Genomic DNA, 16050 nt, shown 5'->3' on the forward strand with positions numbered 1-16050 from the left:
CATTTTATTCCCCCACCCCTTAAGTATCTGCTACCTACCGAAGGAATTGGAAAGAAGTCGGGTCGCGACGGGGAGCCACTTGGTAGGATCTGAAAGTGTGGTCGTGTCCTGCAGCAATGGCAGATTGAGTGTGGGCTGGAGCAATGGTGGCGGATCAAGAGTGGGCTGGTGAGGCAGTGAGGGCAGGCTGGTGAGGCGGTGATGGCGGGCCGGTGAGACAGTGAGGGCAGGCCGGTGAGGCGGTGACAGCAATGAGAACCGGCCTTTTGCATTGTGGTGGCAGCACCCTCCTGGGTGCCCTAGTGACTGGAGGAGCACCTGCACCATCGTGCAGATCGGACTTGGGACTTTGAGATCTGGACTTTTTCTCTTCCTTGCCTTTTGGTTGTGTTAAATCTTTTAATTCTGGTTTCAGTAGCCAAATGGGGTGCTAGTGAATGGCGATTTTGTGCACTTTTCGCTGTACTTATGTATTCCTATACTTGGTACATGTGACAAATAACTAAATCTAATGTGTGTCCTGCCCACAAAAGGCAGGATAAATCCAATGTAGCCAATTATCACCCCATTAGTCTACTTTTCATCATCAGTAAAGTGATGGAAGGGTTGTTGTTAATGCTGTTAAGTGGTACATGGCAAGGAATAATCTGCTGTGTGGCACTATTTGGTTTTTGCGAAAGCCACTTGGCTCCTGAGGTAAAGTAGGATTGATTGCCCTTGACATCAATGTAGCCATTTGACCAAACTTGGTATCAAGAAACCTGGGATCAACAGGAATCAAGGGAAAAACTCTTCACTGGCTGCAGTAATACCTAGCGGAAAGAAAGAAAGATAGCTGTGATTGTTGGATATCAATCATCTGATCACAAAGACATCTCTGCAGAGTTCTTTAGGGTACTGTCCTAGAACCAACTATTTTCACTATTTCATCAATGATCATTACTCCATCAGAAGGGCAGAATTAGCTATTTTCATTGATGAACGTATAATATTCAGCACCATTCGTGATTCTTCAGATAGCGGCCCACATCACTGTACAACAGGATCTGGAAAACACTGAAATTTGGGCTGATGATAGCAAGTAACATTGTGAACACATAATGTCAGGCAGTGACCATTTCTAATGAAAGAGGATCTAATCATCACACATTGACTTTCATCTGCACTGCTATTATTAAATTCCCCACTAACAACATCCTGGGGGGTAACCATTGACCAGAAATTGTACTGCATAGGCCAGATACGTACCAATGGCTACAAGAGTAGCTTGGAGGTTATGAAATCTGTGCTAGGTAACTCACAGCTTGCCTCTAAAATGCTGAAATACCATTTACAAAACACAGTTTAGAACAATGATAGAACGCTCCAAATTTGTCTGGATGGGTGTAGCTCCAGCAACACTCAAGAAGCTTAATGTGACAGTTCAGGACAAAGCAGTCCAGTCTACTCAAACCCCATACACTAACTTGAACATTTATCCTTTTTGCCACTGACACACAGTGGCACCAATGTGTACCATCTGCCAAATGGGCTGCAATAACTCACCAAGGCTTCCTGGATAGCAGATTCCAAACTCATGGTCCCTACCACCTAGAAGGACAAAGGCAGCAAATATATGAGGACCCACAGTTCCCCTCTAAGTCACATACGACCCTGATTTAGAACTACATCACTATTCTGTCACTGTCACTGGGTCAAAACGCTGGAACCTCCTCCCTTATTCCACTGTGGGTATCCCTACACCTCAAGGACTACAACAGTTCAAGAAGATAGCTCACCACCACATTTTCAAAGGCAATTAGGGACAGGCAACTATGTTCCCTCGCATTAGTCCTGCCACTGCACAGACCTCTGAAGTCCATGTGAGGCAGAGGCCTCCGGAGCTGGAAGTCACTGTGTCTGAACAGTGATCGCACGCGCAGAAATGTTGAGAGGGTTACGTGGCTGCACAACTTCCAGGAAACACTGACCTGCAATAAAAGCTGGCCTAGTCACCAATGCCCACATCCATTGAACAGTTACATAAATACAGACCTTTTCTGAAACACCAGGATCTGTTTATTGACCAATATAAAACAGAACAACCCTGAGGAGTACTGATGGCACACCAACAGGGAGTCAGAGCACTTTGAAATGCTTTTCAGCATGAAGTCACAGTAAATGCTACTGCCATAAACAATATCCAAAAGCAGGCTATCAGAAAAGAAATGGATAGGAGCTTAACTCAGAGGAAAATTCATATGTTTGACTAACTTGCTTTTGTACTCAAGAACAAAAACAAAGTTGCTAGAAAAGCTCAGCAGGTGTGGGAGCATCTGCGAAGGAAGAGACAGAGGTAACATTTCAGGTCCGGTGACCCTTTCTTTTGTACTCAAAGTTTTCACTCTTAATCAATCTTTTTGGAATTGTTTGCTTTATTTATATTCTGTCCTATCGTCTGACGAACAAATTCATCTGAAGGTGGTAGTGAGCTGCCTTCTTGAACTGCTGCAGTCCATGTGCTGTAGTTAGACCTACAACATCACTATGGAGGTGGTTCCAAGATTTTGACTCAGAAATAATGAAGGAACTGCAATACATTTCCAAGTCATTAGGGTGAACAACTTAAAGCACCTTTTCGAGTGCATATATCAGATTTATCTCTACAGAATCCTCAAGGTCCATTGGCAAGATCACATCACAAACACTGAAGAAGTGTGCTCAAGAACCTCCCACACTCCTGGCCACGTTATTCCAGTACAGTCACAACACTGGCATGTAGCTAACAATGTGGAAAATTGCCCAGGTATATCCTGTACATAAAAAGCAGGACAAATCCAGCCCAGTCAATTACCATCCCATCAGTCTACCCTCAATCATCAGTAAAGTGATGGGAGGTATCACGAGCAGCGCTATTACACCGCACCAGCTCAGCAATAAACTGCTCAGAGATGCCCAGTTTAGGTTCCATCAGGGCCACTCAGCTCCTGACATCATTACAGCCTTGGACCAAAGATCTGAATTTCAGAGTGACTGATTTGACATCACGGCCACACAGTTGAATAAGTGCAGCACCTAGGACCCCTAGCAAAAACACAGACAGTGGGAATCAGGGGAAAATCTCTCCACTAATCCACCACCACTTTCTGAAGGGCAAATGGGGAAAGGCAATAAATGCAGTGATGCCCTGGCCCATAAGTGAATTTTTAAAAAAAGCCAACTGCAATGGGCAGGCCATGTTGCCTGGATGGATGACAGTCAACCGTCTGAGATCACATTGTATGGAGATTTAAACATTAGCAAACGGAACTAACAAACCTCGTGAATAAATTCGAGGATTCCGTGAAACGGTTCCTCTCCATGTGCCAAGGTGTTGATGAATTTAAGATTTTATTAAAGTGATGATCTAGTATCTGATTCATATTAGATTGACTCCAGTTTAACACTTGGATCCAACATAATGCTGCAGCACCAAATGTGTAGCACTTCAGAATTATGGAAGATATACATTCAACTTCTATGTTTATCAATAAGTACAAACTTAATCACTGTGGTCAACAATTATGAAGTATTACTTTCGTGGGTCTCAGGGTACCAATCATTCTTTCTGGTTGCTGTAACATTTTTCAACATACTGGATTTCACTTGCTCCTACAGTTCCTTCACACCTGCACATACAATATACAACATCAAACAGGATATTTACAGATGGAGGATTAGTGATGGTACTCTGTGAATTAGCTGGTGTTGAGTGTGTAAAACTACCAACTATCTATCTTTAAATGATATGTTTCAAATGTATTCACCTGATGGATGAAGTCCCATATGAGAAAGTAAGATGATAGCGCGTCATCAGCAGAATATTTTGTGCCCCACAATTAAGAACAAACCTGATCCAGTGTATTTTTTCCACACATGAAGGGAAACAAAGGGTCCTTCCTAATCAAATAGCTAAAAATAGTGAAACTCAAAAAATGCTCATCAATTTGTCAAAACTATCAGTCAGACTACAATCTGAAAACTAGCAGAAATAAATACTGTACATTGTTACCTGCAGAAAATTCAGCACTCATATGTATATAAACTAATTCCGACAAGGATTTGATTACAAAGTATATAAATGTTTAAGTCCATCTGGCTTGTTAATAAAAGATCATTTAGCCCCAACAATAAGTAAGTTTATAAACAGATGTGTTGTGGATCTAAGCCATATAGACCAGAACTCTCCCAATCTATATTGATGTAACTGATCTTAAGCTCGCAGCAATTTTGGGCATCATAAATGTGGGTATGGATTAGCTACACATTGAATGAATTTACTAGGCTACTGATGAAACCAGACAATAAAATGTTTGAACAAAAGAAAATAAGACTATTTTTGCAAAGGTATCTTACTTGACTATGGACAGTAGTCTGTCTGTCTGTTCCCAAGATTCAATGGCAGCCTTATCCATATTGTTTATGGCAGTCTCTGATGGCACGAGAACAGTCATATTAGCTCCTGCTGGGAATTCCATACTATGCAAGGACTTCTGTTTCAAAAACAAAGGGTGACAAAATGGGCAAATAAGCCTGCAATCTCCTAATGTACAAAAGACATTATTACATGTTTAATCACTGTGCAATACTGCAAAATGGTTGCATTTTACTTAGATTCTTGTCTTGATCATTCAAGTAAATCCAATGTTCAGACACAAACCTTTGACCTGTTTAGTTAATTGGATGTAATAATCCCCCTTATAGCCAATCACCTAGTCATTTATTAGTCAAATAGAGGAGTAAATATTCAGTCAAACTAAGATTACAAACTAGAAACAGAGTTTGTCATAAATAAGACACAAGCAAAAGAAATTGTGACAATGCTCCTGATGAACATATCTAAAATGCCTCAAAATTTTACACATAACAAAACCACAAGATCCCTCATTAATTCCCTCAGCAACGCATGGCACTGTTTATAAAACAAAATTATGTGAAAGCTTTCAGTGAAACCATCAAAACTTCAGCCATTTGATCAAGACTGAGAAACTGGAACAGGCTCAGCATGATATTTTCTAACCACTGTGATGTTTAACCAGTTAATCAAGTACATATCCCTCACAATAATATCAGGATGTCAAACAAGTACACAATTTAAAAGCTATGATCCATGCATGTGTGGGATTGGGATGGTCGAAAGACGTTTTGAATGTGGACAGTATGCCTCATACATCCTTTTATAAAATAACACATCAGATCAGAGGAGCTTCTAGATAAAAAAACAAGCTGCATCTAGTTAGATTAGATTAGATTCCCTACAGTGTGGAAACAGGCCCTATGGCCCAATAAGTCCACACCGTCCCTTGAAGTATCCCACCCAGGCCCATTCCTTATAACACGCACACCCCTGAACACTACAGGCAATTTAGCATGGCCAATCCACCTAGCCACATCTTTGGACTGTGGGAGGAAACTGGAGCACCTGGAGGAAACCCACGCAGACACGGGGAGAATGTGCAAACTCCACACAGACAGTCGCCTCAGGCTGGAATTGAACCCGGGTTCCTGGTGCTGTGAGGCTGCAGTGCTAACCACTGAGCCACCGTGCCACCCTTAATGATTTGATAATTGCATAACGTATTAGTCATGGAGTTGTTGACTATTCAAGGCAATCATTCTCATTTCATGAGTCTACAACAGACTCAGAAATGATACAAGAATGGTCCAAGTGGACACGAACCCAAAGATGGGTTTTGGGACCTATTAGCACTAAGACATTTTTTCTCTTTTTAAATATGCTCCATTTGGCTGGGATATAGAAAACCATAAAATCATGACCCTATGATCTTTCCAATTCCAAAGAGTGACAATTACAAATGCAGCTCGCATATTGTTGCAGATATGTGAAAAAATTATTAGAAAACCATTTGCAAATCCTCACCATCCCGAATCATGTAACAACTTCCTGCCTATAAAATTCCTGCTGTTATTAGTGGTTCTTGTACAGAAAGCAAAAGTTAAGACTCTCATCAGTGGTACTGATAGCAAGATGAAACTAGTATGATGAAACAACTTACTGGTAAAAACAAAAAGGCATATTTGTTGTTTAATGTTACTGGTGGCTTCTATTTTGTTCACAAGAAAACAGCTTGTGCTGAATACCAGACATGGGCTTAAGGTAAAATTCAATGTGAGAAAAGTGCAAGATGGATAGTTGAAGATTGACCACCCTTTGTAATATCACCTTCATTTTCACCGAAAAGATAATTAAAGCACTCTGTACAACAGGTTGCCAGATCACTATCACCTATTTTGTCTCCCCTCTGAAGATGAATATTACCTTCATGGAATCCAGGAGATCAAAAGTTCTGGTTGCTATTATCTGAGGGAAATTTCTTTGGCTGGCTCAGGGAACTTTGGTAATTGCAGTGAAATAGGTGAGAGAATATGATCACAGCCAGACAGAGCTGGGTTTCAGGGAAATTTGGCAACTCACAATACGACAGAGAGCAGAAAGCAAAAGGTGAAAGATCACATTAATAATGGAAAATAGAACCTTAAATAATAAGAAATAACAGTACTCAGAAGAAAAAAAAATCCAACGGATTTCAATTGCAGGAACGTATGGATTAAAAAAAAATCAGTTCTGAATATGTTCCTATTTCTAAGTTACGGCTAAGTTCAAAAACATATGGAGTACATACCTTGAGCCAGCTATTGAATCCTGAAAAGTAGGCACTTGATGCCAGCTCCTTCAAGATAAATAAAGAGAAACCTCAAATGACAAAGTAAAGGAGCATTGTGCAATAAATATGAATGAGATATTTAAGAGTTTACAAAATAACACGTTTAATTCTTCAAATTAGGTATTGCACTGTTGACTTATATTCTACTTACTGTTAATATGTCCCCAAAGCATTTAATCCCATCTCCAGCATAGCCTTCAAAGCAGGTACACTTGCGATTTCCATTCTCAGTAGGTTCGCATTCAGCCTATTGATAGAAATATTTAACTTGCAGAATGGTTTACACAGACCACTAGTTTCATTTAACACAAATGAAATTTCAGCAGGAACTCCTTACCAATAATACAGGTTTTCAAATCCCAAACCCTAAACTTTCATATCCATTTATCAACCCTTATTGGGTAGTTTTCACAGTTCTTGGCTGGATGATAGATGATGCACTACACATTTTGGTACTATTTAATTTCAGAAAAGGCCCCACAAGGCCTGTACTCTCCCTTCCCTTTACTAGAGAAGCCGTTAGCAAAGCGTACAGGTTAGAATATAAAAGCAGCGATGTGCTTCTGAGACTTTATAAAGCTCTAGTTAGGCCCCATTTAGAATACCGTGTCCAATTTTGGACCCCACACCTCAGGAAGGACATACTGGTGCTGGAGCGTGTCCAGCGGAGATTCACACGGATGATCCCTGCAGTGGTAGGTTTAATGTACGAAGAAAGGCTAAGGATCCTGGGATTGTATTCATTTAGAGTTTAGAAGGTTGAGGGGAGATCTAATAGAAACTTCCAAGATAACGTATGGCTTAGAAAGGGTGGATGCTGGGAAGTTGTTTCCCTCAGGTGGGGAGACTAGGACAGCCTTAGAATTGGAGGGGGTAAATTTAAAACGGAAATGAGGAGACATTTCTTCAGCCAGAGAGTGGTGGGCCTGTGGAATTCATTGCCACGGAGTGCAGTGGAGGCCGGGACGTTGGATGCCTTCAAGGCAGAGATTAATAAATTCTTGATCTCATAAGGAATCAAGGGCTACGGGGAGAGTGCAGGGAAGTGGAGTTGAAATGCCCATCGGCAATCATTTAGATGGTGGACTCGATGGGCCGAATGGCCTTACTTCCACTCCTATGTCTTATGGTCTTATGGTACAGTTGACCAGATTATTGCAACAGTGTGAGCTTGAAGGGAAAAAGGGAACAAACAACAAACATAAAAAAGGCTTTTACAGGTCTTATCTTAAGGATCTTCATGGGGTTGGATATTATATGCCTCTGAAGAGTGTGCTTTCTGCGGGGGGGGGCCTCGCATTAGAGGTCAAGTGATTAGCCTAACAGCTTTCCACCTACCCCTGAGTTATCCTTATAATACAGAGGGTGAGCGGGGGCTGAAATCAGCAGACAGCCATTGATAATGTAAATAAAAAACTAAGAGTCAAGTGAGCTTTTTTAAACCTGCGTGTTCTCAATAATATGCTGCCTGTGCCACAGAGCAGGTGGCATGGACAGGTGGGCAGTGGTGGGAATGCCAATTTTTACAAAAATGTGTTTAAGACGGTAGGAAGTACTATCTTTGGCGGTTGCACTTAGGGGGTCCCTCCCCCCATCAAGAAGGTAATGCCCACTTCCTTCTATCCATATGGGCTTTAAGGACCTGTCCTGCCATTCCATCGAACCCCTCTGTTATTTGCCAAAACCTCTCTAACCAAAGCCTTCCTGTCCTTCAGAATCTTTCGAGCCTGTTTCGTGAGATTGCCCGCAGTCCCAGCAATGCCCAGTATCAAGCTCTTGTACTGTCAGAAATATCAGAGCTGCCAGCCAAGGAGATTGATCAGCAGCTCCAGAAGGTTGAACTTTTTCCCAGTGATGGCCACAAGTCCCATTCTGCACCAATGTAGCCTACCCACAACATATTCTGGTTACAAAACAGGCTGTTGACCTATTGGCTTGCTGCCCACTTTTCTTCCAGGCAATGGGGTGGTGGGGTGAGCCATTTGTCCCCAAATCCTCCCCACCCCTAAAATTTCATGAGTATAATTTAGAGCTACTACAAAACTTGACTCCTATTAGAAGGTTGAAAATATGTCATTAGGCCTAGCATTACTTCGATTTGTAGAATGGTTCACTAATGTCCTTTCGAGAAGGAAACTGCCATCCTTACCTGGTCTGGCCTACATGTGACTCCAGACCCACAGCAACGTGGCTGAATCTTAACGTGCTCTGGGCAATTAGGGATGGGCAATAAATGCTGTCTAGCCAGTGGTGCCCTCATCCCTCATTAATGAATATAGAAAGAAAAAGAAAGGTCACTGGATCCAAGAAGTTAACTCTGCTTTCTATCTCCAGATACTACCAGATCTGCTGAGTTTCACAAGCTTCTTCTGTTTTCACCTCATTTATGTTTTCTTTCAGGGCAGCAAAAAGGGAGATGTGTTCAGTCAGTTCTTGGTTCAAGCATCAGAAGAGAAGCCATCAAACGTGAATGTTTCTTACAAGAAAGACCGGGGCAAGGAATGTAAAACCAATACTATCAGGCTCGTTCTGCTTTAATTCTGTTGATTGATTTGAAATAGGTTTGATGACAGTGTTGGATCTTTGTGAGAAAAGCTATCCTCTCTTATCCAGGAGAAAAAGTCACAATTAGCCAATAAGAGGAGACCAAAGTATTTTGATGCATCAAAATTATCCTACCAAAATTATTACATAAATATGTCACATGTTGAATACTGAAGCAGAAGCTAACAAATACAAATTAATACCAGAGATCCAGGAAATTACATCAATTATGATAAATTAGTAATTTTCTTACCATTACATGGCATCCACCATTCTCTTCCACGCATGGATTAATGAGGGTACATTTCTTGCCATCACCAGCAAATCCTCTCTTACACGTACAGCGACTCTGTTTCCACAGGATGAAATAATATTATAGTTATGGAAATGTAGCACTTTTCTGGCATCACTAAGACATTAAAGGGTTCACAAGCGCATAAAGGAATGGTTGAGTTTGTGGTTTTTAATGCGAAAATTTATCTACATAATTCAAGCATTTTACATCACAAATGGCCCACAAAATGTTCTGGCAAAGATTAGCTGCTGGAATTCCTAAAACAAAAGGTGAGAGGTAAAGTCACCATAGTCTTACTAGACCATAGGACTGCTTTCTCATTCCAGAGAGGCAGGTGGTGGTGGTTTTACATGAGGGGCACTATGACTCAGGCCAGAGGACCGAAAGAGTGTTTTTCATGTTAACCTCAGCCAGTGCAGGAAATGAACGCAAGCTGCTGGCATCACAAACCGACTGTCCAGCCTAATGAGCAAACTGAAACTCATTTTTTCAAATATACGCAGAACCCTTCCTTTGAATAGTTTATTCAAATGGAGGTAAGGGGAAGGACCATGCTAAATCTAATTACGAGTAAGAACCTATGATGAGTTAAAGCTGGGTGAGCCCCTCAGGCACAGTGAGCATAATCTGAAACTATTTCAGGAGATTCAATGCGAGTGCAACAGCAGGGGCTCACATTGGAATAGGAAAGATTTTAGAGATATTGAAAGATAAGGGAAAAGATTAGGAAAGGGAAAAACAAGGGTGTCGTGTGAGGAGAAAATCCTAGAATGTAATGAACAGAGCCACCAAGTATTCAATAAATACAAAATTGTTAAATCTGAAGTGGGATTTCAAAGAATAATGAATTAGTGGAATTAACTTGAAATTAGCAGAGGTAGAACTATTAGGAAGGAGTTAAATCTTAATTGGATAAAAGTGAGACGAGACAAATTGAAGGTAAGCCAGCATATAGATTAATAAGCTGAGAAAGGACATTGTGCTTGCAATGATGTTGCAACAACTCATCTGGCTCCTCCAACACTTCCAAACATGTGAATACTAACATTTAGAAGGACAAAGGCAGCAGGTGCATAGGAATACCACAACATACACATCCCCCTCCAAGCCAAATCCTGGAACTCCGTCCCTAACATCACTGAGGTGGTACCTACCACATGGACTGCAGACCTTTACTTCCCTCTATCCATTTATGGGATGTGGACATCGCTAGTTGGCCAGCATTTCTTGCCCAATCCTAGTTGCTCTTGAGAAGGTGGTGCTGAGCTGCCTTCTTGAACCACTGCAGTCTTCCTGCTGTGGGTTGACCCACAATGCTATTATGTATGGAGTTCCAGGATTTTGACCCAGCGACAGTGAAGGAACAGAGATATATTTCCAAGTCAAGATGGTGAGTGGCTTGGAGGGGAACTGAGGAACTTCACCTCAATAGCCTTGCAAGGGTAAGCAGAGGTTCTGTTCTCACAAGATGATCCCAGAAAAACCTCCGCACTAGGCCTGGGGCTGGCATATTCCTAGGTTCCAGCCTTGTTCTAATCTATTATGGTCACCTCCAGCAGAGATTACAGCCATTTATTTTTATATAAATCATTGGCAGGATTTAATTCCTGCTGGTGAGGCCAGAATTTCTTGCTCATCCTTTTTTACCCTTGAGCAGTTGGTGATGAGCTGCCTTCCTTAACTGCTTAATAGGTCACATTTTTTTCTGGCCTATTCAAATTGTGTGCTGTAACCTCCTTTTGTAGTCATCTTTATTGTAAGCCCCCTTTTCGTTATATAGCTTTACCATTAATGAACAGCAGAAATATCAGGGGATGCATAACATAGCACTGCAGAACTGTAACAGTTACTGTCCTCTGTGGACACAACCTTTCCTCTTCATCAGTGACTGTTGATTTCTCTTGCCAAGGCAGATAGTTTCAGATTTCATCTTAAAAAGATAAAGCTGGATAGATCTTCTGACCAGGTATACCCTAGGATGTGTGGAAAGCTAGAGAAGAATTGCCAGGCCCCTAGCAGAGATTTTTTAAAAATTCATTCATGGGGTGTGGGCATCACTGGTCAGGCAGCATTCGTTGCCCTTCCCTAATTGCCCAGAGCACAGTTAAGAGTCAACCACATTGCTGTGGGTCTAGGGCCACATGTAGGCCTGAAGGACCTTAGTGAACCAGATGGGTTTGTCTGACAAATGACAATGGATTCATGGTCATCCATAGACGCTTAATTCCAGATGTTTATTGAACTCAAATTCCACCATCTGCCATGGCGGGATTTGAACCCAGGTCCCCAGCACATTATCTGGGTCTCTGGATTGATAGTCCAGCAACAAACCACTAGGCCACTGCCTTCCCATTTGTATCATCTACAGCCATAGGGGACATGGTGGTGGACTGGAGGGTGGCTAATGTTGTGCCTTTATTTAAGAATGGCTGCAAGGAGAAGCCTTGCTTTGTGATTCTGACATAAATGGGGGGACAAGTTGTTGAGAGACAGGATCACTGTGAATTTGGAGAGGCAAGGGCTGATTAGGGATAGTCAGCATGGTTTTGTGGGTGGGAAGTTGTGTCTCACAAACTTGATTGAGTTTTTTTGACGGTGTAACCAAGAAGATAGATGAAGGGAGAGCAGCAGACATTGTCTACATGAACTTTAGTAAAACCTCTGACACAGTTGTGCATGTTAATCTGTCTTCATTGGTCTCAGCAGTGAGTATTGGAGTGCGGGCGTCACTTTGCAGTTGTAGAGAATGTTGGTGAGGCCACTTTTGGAGTAATATGTACAGTTCTGGTCACCTTGCTATAGCAATGACATTATTAAATTGGAGAAGGTGCAGAAAAGATTTATAAGGATGTTACCTAGACCAGAGGATTGAGTTATGACGAGACGCGGGATACTTTTTCCACTGTAGCATAGGAGGTTGAGGGGTAATGTTATAGAGGTTATAAAATCATGAGGGGCATAGGTCAGTGGGTAGCAAAGTTTTTTTCCCTTGGGTAGGGGAATTCAAAACTACATCGTATATTTTTAAGACAAGAGGCAAAAGATTTAGAAGGATCCTGAGGGGCAACTTTTCGCAGAGGGTGGTTCATATGTGGAATGAACTGCCAGTGGAAGCGGTAGATTTGGGTCCAGTTACAACATTTAAAAGACATTTGGACAGATACATGAATAGGAAAGGTTGAGAGGAATATGGTCCAAACTAGTGGGACTAGTTGAGTTTTGCAAATTTGGTCAGCATGAACGAGTTAGACCAAAGAGCCTGTTTCCGTGCTGTCTAACATCTGTCTCTATCTACAGTTGTTTGCTTTAATTTACAATTCATCTATGTTGTTCTTAAAACAAAAGGAAGCAGGAGTTAAATCAGTAAACGGTACCTGTGCAGGTCCAATATACTGACAGTCAGCATTGTCATCACAACCTCCTCGCGTGCTCAATAAGCATTCATTTATTTCAGCACAGACTCTCCCATCTCCAGTCCATCCAGTGTTGCACTGGCAGGTTATATTCCCAGGACCTAGACTGAAACACTCTGCCTACCATAAAAACACAAATATGTAAAGAATGTCAGACCATTATCTACGGTAGCTTTGCAAAACCCCCATCACATTGATTCAGGAATTACATTTCAAGTGTCATTTGTAATCTCTGTAGGTTTATTGGCCTCAGTACTGTTGCAGAAAGCTGTCACTGTCAGTTTTAAATCTGAATCATTTATTCACTTTGCAATAGAATGGCAGACAGGACGGTTTCAAATAGTCAGGGCCTGATGGCAATAACAAAGTTCAATGCATGCACCAGGCCAACTTAACTATGACATTCTCATATTGCATCTCATGTCAAGTTAAATATTGTTCAAAGAATAGAACAAAAAGGAAATCCTAACTTGCCATTCTAATACTGTGAATGAAAACGGAATCACATGTTCCGATTATTCAGAACAAATGAGTAATGCAAAAAAAATTTTCACATTATGAAATAATTAAAGAATCTTATGCCCGGAGAATAGCTACATCAAATCTTTTGCAAATCCTGACAGGACTGAAAGCTGTGAGAGTAATGCACCATTTACCTATCTTAACCATGGTTGACGTAGGACGCAAACAGCTCTGAGAGCTTTTAAGTAATTATTTTTCTTTATTCTTTCATGGAATGTGTGTATTGTTATAAGGCCAACATTTGTTGCCAATTCCTCATTGCCCTTGGGCTCTTAGGACCATTTCAGAGAGCAGTTAAGAGTCAACCACATCGCTGTGGGTCTGTGGGCCAGACTGGGTAAGGACACCACATTTCCTTCCCTAAAGGACATTAATAAAGCAAATGTTTTCTTTACAACATTCCTTGAAGATTTCATGGTTACCATTACTGAGACTAGATTTTAGTTCCAAATATTTATTAATTGGATTAAAATTATACCAGCTACCATAATAGAATGAAAACCCATGTCCCCAAAGCTTTAGCCTGGGTCTCTAGGATTCTAGCCCAGGCATCTTACCACAACCAGCTCCACAAATGCATTAAGTATTTGCATATTGGGTATCTGACTTTTTTTTAAAGAATCGTCATTCTTGGCTACTTCTAATTAAAAAGTAAATGCCTGTTTTTACACCATCATGTGCCTATTCTGGGTTTCCTGAATCAATTCTTTCAAGGTCTCTTAAAATAAAGTTCTGAACTAACCACTAGGGATTACCTTAGGGATAATTTAGTTTCTGTGTTTAGTTTATTTATGCAAAAATCTCTCCTTGATTTGGTTCCTGCCAGATTGATATGGCTAAAAACACAAGTTAAGCAACATCATAGGACAACAATATCTTCATTCCATCATAGCAACATTTGTCGATATTGCAATACATCATTTTAGTCAAGAATTCAGTATAGTTGATTAGCTTCTAAATATGTATAAAATTACAAGAGACAATATTTTGAAGCTTATCTGCTTGGCTGCTTACTCTCAAATCTGCTTCTGTCTTTATTTAATTAACACAACATCCAACTCACCAATTTCCAAAACTACATCTTATGTTAATTCCAATTCATCCCAAAAATGTTCTACTAGATATACCCAGCATTAAGTTCACATACCCATCAACTCTATCCCCACAGGCTTAAAATAAATTTCGTCTCCTAATGCTCATCCTCAATACCAGCTCCTTCAAAGGTCTCAATCCAACTTATTTCTGCAAACTCTTTCACTCTTAAATTCCAATGGCTAACCTTTGATCTTTGCCTCTCCTTATCTCTGCAACCTGTGCTCTTTGATTCCACTTTATGGGTGTTAATTTAATCAATGGAAATAAAAGTTGTTGAATGAGGATCCTACACAGTCTTCTGACAACAGACAAGAGAAACGATAGCCTTGCTCACATTCTCAGCACATCCTCCACGGCCAGGCTTTTTGCAAAGATCCTCCACTTGACAGGAAATCCCATCACCCTCGTAGCCATTCTTACATACACATCTGGAGAAAGCATGGAAACGTTAAATTGAAATATGATTTCCAATAAATACCATCTGAAATTCAAGTCATTGATACTAACTAGTTTAGAAACTGGAAGACAAGAACAAAGATAGATTAATCTAATTTTCTGGACAGGAATTTCTCTAGACATGAGTATGAATCACACAACAGAAGCAAAAATGACCGGTCATAATTCCACTTTGTGAGAATCTGTTCTGAAAATGTAGCCTCACTAAATTTGTCTTGTATAATTTAGTTGCTAACGTAGTATCTCAAAGCTATTAACCACTGCTCAAGAATCGCCTGAAGGCTGGTGAAGCAGATTGATGCATCATCCGCTCAATTAAAAACTTACTATACCTGCTATTGCATAATTCTCTAAATTGATAGCAGCTTGGCTCCTTTTCACAAAAAATGTCAGATTATCTAAAGAAAATCATTGGGGCTTCTTTTTAATTCTTTCAGGGAACGTGGGCATTGCTTGCAAAGCCAGCATTTGTTATCCATGCTGCTGGGAATGCAGCTCCAGGATTTTGTTCGTGCAACAGTGAAGGAAAGAGGATATAATTTTCAAGATAACAAAGTGTGGGGCTGGATGAACACAGCAGGCCCAGCAGTATCTCAGGAGCACAAAAGCTGATGTTTCGGGCCTAGACCCTTCATCAGAGAGGGGGATGGGGAGAGGGTTCTGAAATAAATAGGGAGAGAGGGGGAGGCGGACTGAAGATAGAGGAGAAGATAGGTGGAGAGGAGAGTATAGGTGGGGAGGTAGGGAGGGGATCGGTCAGTCCGGGGAGGACAGACAGGTCAAGGAGGCAGGATGAGGTCAATAGGTAGGAAATGGAGGTGCAGCTTGAGTTGGGAGGAGGGGATGGGTGAAAGGGAGAACAGGTAGGACAGGCGGGGATGAGCTCGGCAGTTTTGGGATGCAGTGGGGGGAGGGGACGAACTGGGCTGGTTTCGGGATGCAGTGGGGGAGGGGGAGATTTTAAAGCTGTGAAATCCGCATTGATACCATTGGGCTGCAGGGTTCCCAAGTGGAATAGGGG

General features: G+C 41.3%; 1 protein-coding gene across 1 annotated transcript in view; it reads right to left on the reverse strand.

Moving 5' to 3' along the window:
* The window catches only part of stab1 (stabilin 1), a 258505-nt gene that overhangs the window by 127559 nt on the left and 114896 nt on the right, over positions 1–16050 (reverse strand). The window contains exons 24-29 of the mRNA XM_048547400.2: positions 14908–15001; positions 12918–13076; positions 9502–9597; positions 6856–6951; positions 6663–6710; positions 4375–4511 (exon numbers count right to left, since the gene is read on the reverse strand). Of these exons, the coding sequence (XP_048403357.1) occupies positions 4375–4511; positions 6663–6710; positions 6856–6951; positions 9502–9597; positions 12918–13076; positions 14908–15001 (630 nt within the window). The remainder of the gene's footprint in view (positions 1–4374; positions 4512–6662; positions 6711–6855; positions 6952–9501; positions 9598–12917; positions 13077–14907; positions 15002–16050) is intronic.

Source organism: Stegostoma tigrinum, chromosome 11 (assembly GCF_030684315.1).
Source record: "Stegostoma tigrinum isolate sSteTig4 chromosome 11, sSteTig4.hap1, whole genome shotgun sequence".
NCBI lineage: Eukaryota > Metazoa > Chordata > Chondrichthyes > Orectolobiformes > Stegostomatidae > Stegostoma > Stegostoma tigrinum.